The following is a 14,699-nucleotide window of genomic DNA, read 5'->3' as shown; positions in this document are numbered from 1 at the left end:
GTCAAGCAGAGCACAGAAGGTGTCACTTGCCTCTGCTGCATGCAGACTGGGGCTTCAGTTGGTGGGGACACTGGCCTAGTGCCACACCTCTATCCCTCCCTGGTGGTCAATTGTGTTTCTTCGTTCCTCTCTCTGTTGCATCTTTTGGGGCTGGAATGTTCCAGATGGATTCTTCACTCCTTCATCAAGATGACAGCGCCTTACTCCTGGTGGTTTTGATTCCCTAGTTCACCATAGTAATGTAAAGTCAGAGGAATTTGAAGGGATTATTGGCCAGTTTTGTCCACTGAGAGAGGAGGCAGATCAAAGAGCAGTCACTTGGCTGTTGAGTGGGGGTGACCTTCTGTGGGAATGAACTGGTGAGGGAATGGGTAGAACAGTCCACACTTGAGGTGTGTCCATGTCCAATTCCAAGGAGCTGACACCTATCTTTACATCACTAGGTGATGCTCCAGAAGAAGGTGATTGTGAGCTGTCATCTGAAACCACAGACGAAGCAACATGGTGGAAGAAAATGGACATCTCTTTGTGTTCCCTTGCTTGCAAATATACCTCTTTTTGAAATGTAACACTGCTGGTAATTGCATCTTTTAGTGGAATGCTTCTGTTGATGTCTTTTGTTTGATGTAAAATGTCTTACCTTTTTTAATGAAAATTTTAGCCATTAATCTTTACAATTGTTCCATGAGACTGACCCTTCTTACAACTCTGAGCATCCATTGGAACCAGTTCTTTGGCAGGTAGTTCTTTGAAATATAAAGTCCACACTTTTCAGTGGACAAGACACTCAACCCAGCCTCTGCAAAAAGATCCAGGTTGGGTCTTTTGTTGTTTGTTTGTTGGGGTTTGTTCGTTTGTTCACTGAGGTTTTGTTTTGTTTTGCACCCTTCACTTCGGTGAAACTTTAGAAGTCAGGCATCCTTCATTCCTTCCCTCCCTCCCCAGTTCACCCACACACTTTCACCCCCACTGAAAAGCCATTGTGACTGGTCTTTGATTTCTCTCCACCCTCCCCCAAACCTCTTTTCCTTTCCTTTCCTTTTCTTTTCTTCTCTTCTTTTTTTAAATTGAAGGATAGTTGATTTACATTATGTTGGTCTTGGGTGTAGAACATAGTAATTCAAAATTCTTACAGATCATATCCCATTTAAAGATATTATAAAATATTGGTTATAGTCCCTGTTCTGTACATCACATCCTTGTATCTTGTTTGTTTTATACCTAGTAGTTTGTGCCTCTTAATCTACTTTCCTATCTTGTCCCTCCCCCCACCCTTCTCCCCTCTGGAAACCACCTGTTTGTTCTCTGTATCTCTTTTGGGGTCCACATATAAGTGAAAACATACAGTATTTGTCTTTCTCTGACTGACAATTCACTAAGTATAATACCCTCCATGTCCATCCATGTTGCTACAAATGGCAGCATTCTTTTTTGTTTGTTTGTTTGTTTGTTTTTAAAATATAACATTTATTGCTTAGATGGTTTGATACAGAACAGCTTTCCTTCTCATTTTGAATTTGGAAGTACTATACAACTAAATACAAAGAGGAACGAAAAGTACCAAAACCGAACTTGTGATTCTCTGTTCATGTGGCATAAACCAGTTTTGTACATAACATGTAGCAGCAGTTTTTAAGTTCCCTTTAGAAAAATATGAATTCTACACATTTATTATTGTTTCCTGTTTAATGCATGGCTGAAATCACTAGGATCAACTTCCTTCTGGAGGAAAGAGAGAAAAAGAGGGTGGAAAGAACAGTGAAACTTTCTGAAACTGGCATCCGACTGTCACATAGCTTCCCCGGGGCTGGTGGAAAAAACAGCCCTTTGGGTTTTTTGTTTTGTTTTCACAGCCGGGAGTTTCATGTAGTGATTGAATCTCAGCATCGTGTCCATAAATCAAAGAGAAAAACAAGAGAGAGAAACTTGCACCTCAAAAAACTTTTCAGAAGATCCACATATATATTTTTTTTTGTAAAAGCCCTGAGAGGAGGAGAAAGAGAATCAAACAAAATGTATAGAAACAAATTAGCTGGACATGCAAACTAAGCTATGATTCACCCAGAGTTTAAACAAATCACAAATTTCACAGTTTAATATTGGGGGAGGGGACAGAACAACAAACAACTGATACATCTCTCAACCTCACTAATAAAATGTGGCAAGACCTTGTCCACTATGAGGGTACAGATGAAGGCAAAATAAAGCTTTAAATCAATAGTGATTATTGCTAACTGCAGCCCTGGCCGCGTTGCCAGGCTGGTTCCTGCTACATCTCACCCCAGCGTAGAGTTAAGTCATGGCTTCTCCCCACAACAGGCAGCATTCTTTTTGATGGCTGAGTAATATTCCATTGTGTATAGATGTACCACATCTACCTTATCCATTCATCTGTGGATGGACACTTAGGTTGCTTCCATGTCTTCACTATTGTAAATAATGCTGCTTTGGGACGTATGTATCTTTTCAAGCATCAAACCTCTTTTAAGCAACTCTAATCAGTATATAAATGTTTTAAATTATGTTATTTGTTTTCTTTTCATTTGTGAGTGTAATTTGAATTCAAAATGTATATTTTACCTTTCACGGAATGATGTGGAGAAGATGATTCCAACAATTAAAACCACAGCTAAGCAATGTGGGCACAAGACAGGATCCTGTCAGGAAGCAGCTGAAATAGGACCACAGTTCACTCTGCATCCTCTTTCCCCGCCTCCCATGTAATGTGATCCTTTTAATGGGTATGCCCAGTCAGATGCTATAATGGACTTTCAACTGAAATAATCAAGTTGGGGTAAAGCTGTTTATAGCAAATGTTCAAATTGTGGGGGTTTGAAAGTTGAGGGATACCTATCACTATCTGCACCTGAGTCTAGGATAAACCTAGAAACCCCAAGATAATCAAAGGGAAATGAAAAACAATTTTTAGAAATACTGAAATAAGTAAATTAGCTGGCTATAAAATGAATTTATTAAAATTTATTTTATTCCTCCATACAAAATAGAAGCCCTTTAGAAAATAGAGCAAATGGGGAAATTCCAATTTAGAATAGCAACACAAAACTTAAGTTCTAAGAAATAAACTTGATAAGAAATATGTTTCTCTACATAAAGAAAGACATAATATTCTAGTGAAACACATAGAAACCGCCTGATATTTTCCCAAAATGTAACATTTTACATCCTCACCAACAATGCAGATTTCTGATTGTTCCACATCCTCCCTTGATGTCTGTCTTTATTTTTTATCTTTAATTTTTTTTCCTTCAGCTTTATCGTGGTACAGTTGACAAAACTGTAGATATTTAAGTGTACAAAGTGATGATTTGATGTGTGGATACTTTGTGAAATGATGATCACAGTCAGGCTAATTACCACATCTATCACCTCCCATAGTTACCGCGTTTGTATATGGGGTGAGGACGACTAAGATCTGCTGTCTTGGCAAATTTCAAATAGACAATGCAGCATTGTAGGTCTAGTCACCACGCTCTACAGAACTTATCTCAACTGAAGGCTTTTACCCTTTGACCAGCATGTCCCCAAACCTCCAGCCCCTGGTAATCACTCACCATTATACTCTCTGTTTCCATGAGTTCCATTTTTTTTTTGTAGATTCCACTTATGAGTTTATACAGCATTTGTCTTTCTCTGACTTAATTCACTTAGCATACACCCTAAATTTCATCCATGTCTTTGCAAATAACATGATTTCCTTCTTTCTCTGGCTGAATAATATCCCATTACATACAGCTTAGACATCTTCATCCATTCATCCACTGACGGACACAAATTTTTTTCCATATCTTGACTAGTGAATAATGCTGCAGTGAACGTAGGAGTACACGTATCACCTCAAGATTCTGATTTTGTTTCCTTTGGCTATATACCCAGAACAGGAATTGCTGGATCATGCAGTAGTTCTATTTTTAATTTTTTTAATGAACCTCCATACTGTTTTCCACAGTAGCTATACACTCCCACCAACATGTGAATTCTCCACATCTTCACCAACACTTCTCTCCTGTCTCTGTGATAATAGCCATCCTAACAGGTATGAGGTGATATCTCATTGTGGTTTTGATTTGCATTCCCCTAATATTGGTGATGTTACGCACCTTTTCATGTACCTGTTGGCTATTTGTATGTCTTCTTTGAAACAATATCTATTCAGGTTCTTTGCCCATTTTTAATTGAGTTATGTGTCAGGATACTTACATTATCCAATAACTTCCTTTTATACACAAAATTTTTTTGGTATTCAAAACAGCAATACTTAAGCTTTTTTATTCTAAAAAAGAAAAGTTTTTGTATAGGTACTTTACTGAATTTTACACGTGATTTAGAAAACTGGTGGGCTTTGAGTTTGATATTGCATTATATCTGTTTTCATATAGAACAATAGGAATTAGGTTGCTGTTAGTGTTTTGACACAGAATGATTTTATTTTTAGGAAAAAATTACTAAGTAGAAGACTGCATGGTAAAGGATGTGGAAGAATTCAAAACAGTGATAATATTGATAGTGTGACAAAGTGGTAGTGTCCACCCGTGTCCCAGGGCTCCACTGCATTTCCCAGCCTCTCTTATAATGAGGTCGGGGCCTGTAATTGTTTCTTATCAGTGGTGGGAGAGAAAGCAAAGTGCACCACTACTAATCTGGGGTATTTAAAGATTACCTACGTCCCACATTTTCTGTTCCCCCTGCTGTGGTGAACATCATACAAACAAGGAAAAAAAGCATTTGAGTGACTTCAACTGCCTACATCATTGTAGACACTGCCTAGATCACTGTAGACACCACCTAGGTCATTGTAGACACCGCCTAGATCACTGTAGACACCGCCTACATCATTGTAGGGGAGCAGTGATCTAGACACTGCCTAGATCATTGCTCCCCAGGAATGCTTCCCTGACATTGCAGAGAAGGAAAAGCAGGGAAACCATGATAAGTTATTTCCCTCGGGTTCCCCTTTCTGTACCCTCCCCCTCTGCACAGTGCCCTGTCCTTGCCCCCCACACCCACACTCTTTCTGCCCCGGCAGCAGCACTTGCCTTTAGGACAGTCACTGCTACAGTGTGGATGAGGTGTCATTCCTCCTGGGAGGAGCTGGGGGTAGGGGGGTTGCATTCAGGCAAACCTGTAGCTGTGGGGACACAGCCCAGATGGGAAGGAATCAAATCTACCAGCATCCCTGGTGTCTCTTTTTTTCCTGTCCAGCTTAAATAATTCATACATTGATTTTTTCACTATTCAGAAAAGACAGTCCATGCGACCACATATTACTCATTAAATGTTGCCATGTTAACTGTTCATTTTTAAAAAGAGAATTTGAGACACAGACATGTGCTGCGGCTCTGTTGCAATGGGGAAGCTTGGTGGAGATTCAAGAGAGGAAGAAGCAGACTAGATTGTCTTTTTTTTTTTTTTTCTCTTTAAGCTGAACTGGCAAGTCGCAGGTTTGAACAGGGAGGCATCTATTTCTTTTAACAATAACTCAGGTAAGCCCACACTCATGAAAGTTCTGCAGTGTTGATTTCTATTTCCCAGGCCATGCTCGAAAAAGAAAAACTTTTTAAACAAATTTACCCTCTTTTCAGGGAAATAATTTAGAGTGATGGCATTTGGCTTAAGGGAAGCCATTTTACAGGACCTGTAAACTTCATGGAATTTAGTTTACCCATTACTGGAAAGAGAGCTTCCTTAGCATAGAGGCGATAAAAAGTGCCAACTGGGAAGAATTTGGTCATTCACGCATGCGTTTTCTGTGCCTTGTGGCTTGGTACAGGCTGCCAATTTTAAGATACTTCTCTCTGCATAGGAAAGGGAATTAACTGCAAGGCTTTTCATGGAAAGAGGAAAAGTCAAGTAATTAACAGATCAAATGAAGCGTATTTCTGGTTTAAAGGATAGTAGACTTTTCCAGAGTCGTGTTCTTAATTCACTGAGTCTCTCAGCAAAGACTCAGCATGGAGGGAGGAGTCTGGCAGGAGAGGTGGAGGTGTAAGGAAGGGAGTGAGGTGGGGAAGGAGGGAAGGAAAGACGGGTCTGGAGCTCAGACCCAAGGCAGACCTAGAAAGGATGCGGAGGGAAGGGAGGGTGTGTGGTCACGGAAAGCAAGAGTGGGGCAGGGAGGCCCTGACAAGAGGAGGGAAGCTAGAGGAGGTGGGCGTGGAGGTGGGGCCACAAAGGAAACCCATGTTCTGACTCACTCCATTGATTCTGAGCAAGTGACTAAATTTCTCTGTAAAACAGAGATAGTACTTCTTTCCACCCTCCTCCTCAGTTTTGGGTAGACCAATGAGGCATGGCTGTTGACGTGCTCTAGAAATAAGGCTCTTTCATGAGTCGTAACTCAAAAATGAGAGATTTTTAATTGGTCTCTGGTCTCTCTGTCCCTCAGGAACTGCCATGAACCAAAATGAATGCAGTCAGTCTGGTAAGAAAGTGACTTCCTGTGAGTGCGTGTTTTACCCTATTCTGTGCCTATTTATATAAAAATCATGCTATCCTCTCAAAGCAAAGTGTAAGCTAGCAGCTGCTTCTTCACTAGAGAGAATCATTTCATGCTGCTCATGTCAGTATTTCCTGGGTCCAACCTTTTCATTGGTGGTCGTGACCACACCTCTGCGAGCCTGGGTCAGGGAAGCCATCTCTGGCCTTGGAACAGTCAGGTTACTTACCCACCTGGAGATGGAACCCACAGTGTTAGCTACATGTATCTGATCTTCAGAAAATTTGTCTTTTAGGGGGCCAGAATTGGGTGATATAGGCAAGCTTTGAATGACAAGATATGTATCTAGTTCTATCTCATCCCCCAAATATGTTTTTGTAGGAGCCAACATGACAATGCCCTGCAGACCTAAAGAAATCTAGATGTTTTAAAATCATTATTTTATTTAATAATAGCATTAGCTTCTATTTCATAAATACAATATATTGTGAGAGTATCTTTTCCCAAACATTTCCTTATCATTAAAAATATTCCATTGACATAATCAGTATGGTAATAACAAAGTAAGCATGCTCTTTTTTTCACCTTTGTTTTTTTATTGAAATATAGTTGATTTACAATGTTGTGTTAGTTTCACATGAACATTATAGTTTATTACAAGGTATGAGTAGCGTTCACTGTGTTATACAGTAGGTCCTTGTTGGTTATCTTTTTTTTTATAAATTTAGATATTTATTTATTTATTTTATTGGCTGTGTTGGGTCTTTTTGCTGTGCGTGGGCTTGCTTTTTTTTAGTTGCGGTGAGTGGGGGCTACTTTTCACTGTGGTGCACAGGCTCCTCATTGCCGTGGCTTCTCTTGTTGGGGAACACAGGCTCCAGGCGTGTGGGCTTCAGTAGTTGCAGCACATGGGCTCAATAGTTGTGGCTCATGGACTCTAAAGCACTGGCTCAATAGTTGTGGTGCACTGGCTTAGTTGCTCCACGGCATGTGGGATCTTCCTGGAGCAGGGATGGAACCCGTGGCAGGCGGATTCTCAACCACTGCGCCACCTAGGAAGCCCGGTTATCTATTCTATATATAGTAGTTTGTATATTTTAATCCCAAATGCCTAACTGATCCCTCCTCTTCCCCCTTCCTTTTGGTAACCATAAGTTTGTTTCCCATGTCCGAGTCTATGGATGTTTTGTAAGTAAGTTAATTTGTATAACATTTTTAGATTCCACATGTAAGCGATATCGTATGGTATTTGTCTTTCTCTTCTAAGCAAACCTGCTCTTAGCAGGACCATATACAAAGAGTCCACAAGCGCATCATGCCAGAGGATCGGAGCTGAGAATTATTCTGGTGGGCAAAACAGGAACCGGCAAAAGTGCTACAGGGAACAGCATCCTTGGGAAGCAAGCGTTCGAGTCCAGGCTGAGCGCCCAGCCCCTGACGAAGACCTGCAGTACATGCCGGGGAAGCTGGGAAGAGCGAGAGGTGGTGGTTATTGACACACCAGATATGTTTTCTGGGAAGGACCCCTCTGAGTCCCTGTACAAAGAGGTACAGAGGGGCTACTTACTCTCCGCACCAGGGCCCCACGTGCTGCTCCTGGTGACACAGCTGGGCCGATTCACCACCGAGGACCAGCAGGCTGTGCAGAGGGTGAAGGAGATCTTTGGAGAGGATGCCATGAGGCACACAATTGTCCTCTTCACCCGCAAGGAAGACCTCAAGGGAGGCTCCCTGAAGGATTACATCCATGGCTCAGATAACAAAGCTCTGAGCGAGCTGCTGGCAGCGTGTGGGGGGCGAGTGTGTGCCTTTAATAACCGTGCTAAAGGGAGCGATCGGGATGAGCAAGTGAAGGAGCTGATGGTCTTGATCGAGAGCCTAGTGATGGCGAGAAGGGGTGACCACTACACCAACAGGCTGTACAGCCTGGTAACAGGGTCAGAATGTGGAGCTGTGCAGTCAGAGGAAAGAGCACAGGATTTCAAAGGGAGCTTTATAAAGTACATGGAAACTCAGAGGCGTTGCACAACCACGGCCAGAGCAAACTGCCTACGAGATGCCCTCCTCCATACAGTGATGTGTATTGTGTTGTGTGCTCAGCTTTTTGCCAGGTTGCTAATTCTGTTATTTCGTGTATTGCACAGAATGTGCAATTTCTTTTGCCGCTTACCGTTTAATATGTGCAGTTTATTCTTTAGCTTACTCTTAATTATACCCCAAAAATTAGTGATAATTTTTAGAAAGGCCATTTAGACTAGGGTGCAAGAGTCCTATATCATAGTTGCAGATCAGGGGTTCTTTATTCACTGTCATTTGGTGGGTGGATCACAGCACCTCCCTTGTAAAATGCAGTGCCTGACAGCCCTAAGCGTTTGAGCTTCTGTGAAGTGTTTAAATCTTAACATCAGTCTATTTGTTAGTGAACCAAATGATTTTAAAAGTTACTGTTTGTTTTGAAACATATGGACACCAAGTGGGGAAAGTGGGGAGGGTTGGGGGGGAATGAATTGGGAGATTAGGATACCAAATTGTACGCTCTAAATATATGCAGTTTATTGTACGTTAACTGTATCTCAATAAAAAAAAAGTTACTGTTTGTTTTGAAATATACCTTTTAAAAGCTGTAAACATAAAATTTCTCTCATTTGCGACTCTCTAAAGTCAGTTTTATCTTCCTGAAAACTCCTTTTCTTCTTTATACTATTACTGTTTCTACTGACTATAACAAAAATAACAAAATTTCTACTGGATATAGTAAAATAACAAATAAGCTGTAAAGTTCCTGAGATCACATGTCTTTAGATCTGTGCTGTGGTTTTATCCTCAGAAGTTGGTAAGTGAACCCGCGGCTCATTTCTGTAACACAACCAATTCCTCCTCAACAGTCACATGCACTCACACATCAATAGTCTGTTTTCTGTGCATCAAATGTGCTTGACATTGCAAGAAGCTCAGTCAGATTTCACCCCTGGTGTCCAAGCCCAGTTAGCATTGAAACACACAGAGGCTCACGTCTCAGACAAGACGCTGGACTGAATATTCTGGAGCATCAGCCTGTTAAATGCAACTGGAATTTATTAAAATAAACCCAATCTTTATGACCAATGAGCTCACTAGAAAACTAGGCAAACTCCAAGGATGAAGCAAACAATACTTGTAAAAAGGATGTGGAGCTAAAAGGGGAGTTGAGAGCCGTGAGGACAGGCCAACCAGAAGGCAGGGTGGACCTACAGACAGACGCCCAGGCCAATCCCGAGACCAAGAAACTCAGCCTTGGGTTGTTGGTAAAGTCAGAAGCTGATTCCGAGCTCTCTGACCCCTCAACCCAAACCTAAACTAAACCAGGCCCTTCCCTAGTAGGATACATTCTAACACTATAAATCAATATTATAAAGTCTTTTTTTAACCAAAGGTAAAAGGCTGTTCTGACTTTTTTTTTCCCTTTTATGCTCATTTTGGTACATTGTGCTTTTCAAGGAATTTTTCCATTATACTAAAGTAGTTGAATTTATTTGCAGAAACATAAAATAGTTTATCATTCCTTTAATATGTGCAAGAACTATAGTATTGGCTTGGCCAAAAAGTTCATTCAGGTTTTCCTTAAGGTGTTATAGAACACCCAAACAAACATTTTTGATTGGGTTCCTCTTTGAATTCTGATATTGGCAATTTATGATTATTTCTTTTTGGTTCTTTTTTTTTTTTAACTGGGGTATAGCTGTTTTACAATGTTGTGTTAGTTTTTACTGTACAGCAAAGTAGAGTTCCCTGTGCTATACAGAAGGTTCTCATTTGTTATGTGTTTTATACATATTAGTGTATATATGTCAATGCCAGTCTCCCAAATCATCCCACCCCTCCTTTCCCCCTTTGGTGTCCATATGTTTTTTTTCTCAATCGCTGTGTCCCTATTTCTGCTTTGCAAACAGTTTCATCTGTACCATTTTTCTAGATTCCACATATATGTGTTAATATGATACTTGTTTTTATCTTTCTGATTCACTTCACTCTGTATGACAGTCTCTAGGTCCATCCACATCTCTACAAATGACCTGATTTTGTTCCTTTTCATGGCTGAGTAATATTCCATTGTATATATATACCACATCTTCTTTATCCATTCATCTGCTGATGGACATTTAGGTTGCTTCCATGTCCTGGCTATTGTAAATAGTGCTGCAATGAACACTGCGGTGCATGTGTCTTTTTGAATTATGGTGTTCTCTGGGTATATGCCCAGCAGTGGGATTGCTGGGTCATATGGTAGTTCTATTTTTAGGTTTTTAAGGAACCTCCATACTGTTCTCCATAGTGGCTGTATCAATTTACGTTCCCACCAACAGTGCAAGAGGGTTCCCTTTTCTCTACACCCTCTCCAGCATTTATTGTTTGCAGATTTTTGATAATGGCCATTCTGACCGATGTGAGGTGATACCTCATTGGTGTTTTGATTTGCATTTCTCTAATAATTAGTGATGTTGAGTGTCTTTTCATGTACCTCTTGGCCATATGTATGTCTTCTTTGGAGAATGTCTATTTAGGTCTGCCACCCATTATTTGATTGAGTTGTTTGGGGTTTTTTTGATATTAAGCTGCATGAGCTGTTTGTGGAGAGATATACCATGTTCCTCGACTGGAAGAATCAATATTGTGAAAATGACTGTACTACCCAAAGCAATCTACAGACTCAATGCAATCTCTATCAAATTACCAGTGGCATTTTTCACAGAATTAGAACAAAAAATCTTAAAATTTGTATGGAGACACAGAAGACCCCAAATGGCCAAAGCAATCTTGAGGGAAAAAACAAAAACAAAAAAGACAGCCTCTTCAATGAGTGGTGCTGGGGAAACTGGACAGCTACTTGTAAAAGAATGAAATTAGAATATTCCATAACACCATACACAAAAATAAACTGAAAATGAATTAAAGACCTAAATATAAGACTGGACAGTATAAAACTCTTAGAGGAAAACATAGGAAGGACACCATTTGACATAAATCACAGCAAGATTTTTTTTGACCCATCTTCTAAAGTAATGGAAATAAAAACAAAAATAAACAAATGGGACCTAGTGAAACTTAAAAGTTTTAGCATAGCAAAGGGAACCATAAACAAGATGAAAAGACTATCATCAGAATGAAAGAAAATACTTGAAAATGAATCAATGGACAAAGGATTAACCTACAAAATATTTCCTTTTGTTTGATCAGCCTGGTTTGATTTTATAAATTTTACAAAAATCTAACTGTGATTTTCTCCTTTATATTTTCCCTGTTCCGTTTCATTGTGCCTTTTAAAAAATGTCTTTTGCACAACAGAAGTTTTTAATTTCAAAGAAGTTCAACTTATCAATTGTTTCATTCATAAATCATACTTTTGGTGTTGTATCTAAAAACTCACCACCAAACCCAAGGTCACCTAGATTTTCTCCAATGCTATCTTCTAGGAGTTTTATAGTTTTACATTTTACATTTATATCTAAGATCTATTTTGAACTGATTCAAAGGTCTGTGACTTGATTTGGTTTTTTATTTTGTTTTCTTTTTTTGCATGTGGATGTCCAGCATCATTTATTGAAAAGTCTATGCTTTTAGACAGACTCACAGATATAGAAAATAAGCCACTGGGTACAGTGGGGAGAGGTAAGGGGGAGGGACAAAATAGGGGATTAAGAGATATAAACTATTATGAAGCAAGTAAATAAACAATGAGGATATATTGTACAGCAATGGGAATTACAGCCATTATTTGGTAACAAATTTAAATGGAGTATAACCTATAAACTACTGAATCACTCTGTTGCACACCTGAAATTAATATAATATTGTAAATCAACTATACTTCAATTTAAAAAGTAAAACTAAATAAAAATTTTAAAAAGACTATTCTTCCTCCATTAAACTATCTGTGCTCCTTTGTCAAAGATCAGTCACATTTGAGATAGCTATAGCTGTGGCTGGATTTACATCTACCTTTACTGTCTTGCTCCTGCTTTCCATTTGCCCCATATTTTCATTCTCTTTTTTTTTCATTTTTGCGTGTTGATCTTTTCAAACTTACTCCTCTCTCTTTTTTTTTTTTTTTAGTGCTTGCTCTAGAAACTAAACTATTTATCCTTAACGTATTATTCTTTACTTTGAATTAAAAGGGGACCACTCCAAAGAAGATATAAGAACCTATGAAGTGTACTTGGATCTAGCTCCTACCCTTCCTTTGTGATATTGTTGTCATTTTTTGCTTCTTCCTATGTTAGAAACTCACAATAGGTTATTATTGTTTTACTGTAGTCAATTTCATTTTTTAAGAAACTAAGCAATAATAAAATAGTGGTCTTTTCATATTTCCTACATATTGAAAATTTCCAGAAAACTGTATTCTCTCTTGTTGGTCCAAGTTTCTAGCTGGTATCATTCTCCTTCAACCTGAAGAATTTCTTTCACGTTTCTTGTAGCACAAGTCCTCATGGGACAAATTCTCTCATTTTCTATCTTAAAATGTCTTTTTTTCAAACTTCATTTTTGAAGCGTAGTTTTGATGGGCCCATCTTTTATTTTCCTTCATCATGTTAAACATATTCCAATGTTCTCTGGCTTGCGTTATTTCTAATAAGAAAGAAGCCATTATTATATTGTTCACCTCTGTGTAATGTGTCTTTCTCCCTCCCCTAGTTGATTTTAAATTATTCACTTTTTATTTATTTTTTAAATTATTTTTTGCTGTTTTTGTTGTTTTCAGTTGTTTGACTATAACGTGCCTGGATTTTGTTTTTCTTGGTATTTCCCACAAACATAAAGTTAAGATTTTTGGATTTATGAGTTGAAATTTTCATCAAAATTGAAAATTTTTGGTCATTATATCTTCAAATATTTTTTTCCTCCCACTTCAGTCTTTTCTTCTCCTTCTTGGATTCTAATTACATTAGACTGCTTGATACTATCCCACTGATCACTAGTGCTATGTTTGTTTATTTTTTTCTATTTTCCATTTATGCTTTAGTTTCAATAATTTCTCATGACCTGTCTCCAATTTCAAAACTGCTTTCTTCAATGTCCAGTATGCTATGAGGTCCTTCCAATAGAGGTTTTCTTTTCCAGACATTTTATTTTCTAGTTCTAGAATTAATACTTTCGAGTTTATATTTCCCTCATGAAATTCTTCAACTCTTAAACCATTATATTTATTTTTCTATAAATTCTTTAACACTTTCATGATGGCTATTTTAAAGTCCTAAGTTCCAATGAATGAGTCATCTGTGGTTCTGCTTCTACTGTTTAATCTTTTGATTATGAGCCATGTTTTCCTGACTCTTCTTATGTCATATAAATTGATATTGCAGACAGTAAAACTGAAGTCTAAAGTCTGCTTTGCACCTGGTTTGGATTATTTTCTGGATAGTGCAAGTTCATTTACCTGTCTAGTGATAACAGTGTCACATCATTGGCTCCAAAACTTGAGTAGAAATGAGAATGAGACACCATTAAATCAATTAGGTCCACTTCTGATTCATACTACACCTAACAGTCTCCTATCTAATTCACATTTTATCTAACCAACATTTGAACTGAGAAAGGTGTAAGGCTCTAATTTTAAATGGCTTTACGTCACTAGCAGGGCCGAATGAGATAGAATAATTTCTCATTATTTTTTTTGGCCCTTCTCCATTGCTGCTTTCTCAGAAAAAAATATTGTGATGGGAAAGGGAGGAGTTTTCAAGACACACAATTTAGTGTCGCCTTTACGATCATGTAGATCCCAATCTACTTTGATAGCCCACATTGTTGTCAAATGATCATCTAATTTCTCCTCCACTCTGCAACACCTGCCTGTGACAAGCCAACACCTCCAAATGTTTATATCCAGACCAAGTACTTACCCCAGGTATAGAAGGCTCCCCAGATCTCTCCTCACCTATAAAAGGCCCTTTTACATCTAGAATTCAGTTCCTCAATGCTTCCTTGCTTCCACCATCCTTTGACATAGAGAAGCATATTTTCATCCTGTCCAATTCTTGTTGTCAGTCTGGAAGCTGAGGGCTTTTGAACCTTTCTCCAACTTAACCAGAAGCAAAAGATCCCCCATTTGATGGATTCTTTTTCTTTTTCAGACTTTCGGCAACTTGTCTTTAATAACAACACACTTTTCAGCTATCCTTCCACTTTTCAAACATTTGTACTGTTTTCCCCCTGATGGTTCCAGAATTATAAGGTCTTTGGGGTTCTATTCTCAGTCCTTTTTTCTTTA

General features: G+C 38.8%; 1 protein-coding gene across 1 annotated transcript; it reads left to right on the top strand.

Annotated features, from left to right (window-relative positions):
• The first annotated feature begins 498 nt into the window (after positions 1-498).
• LOC130851692 (GTPase IMAP family member 2-like) lies at positions 499-8,707 on the top strand. Its single transcript, XM_057732356.1, has 2 exons — positions 499-577; positions 7,722-8,707. Exons 1-2 carry the CDS (start codon positions 502-504, stop codon positions 8,705-8,707), a joined length of 1,062 nt encoding a protein of 353 aa, XP_057588339.1. The 5' UTR covers positions 499-501.
• Positions 8,708-14,699: the final 5,992 nt, after the last annotated feature.

Source organism: Hippopotamus amphibius, chromosome 4, assembly GCF_030028045.1.
Source record: "Hippopotamus amphibius kiboko isolate mHipAmp2 chromosome 4, mHipAmp2.hap2, whole genome shotgun sequence".
NCBI lineage: Eukaryota > Metazoa > Chordata > Mammalia > Artiodactyla > Hippopotamidae > Hippopotamus > Hippopotamus amphibius.
The sequence above is the reverse complement of the archived record's forward strand: the minus strand, read 5'-3'. Positions and strand labels throughout refer to the sequence as shown.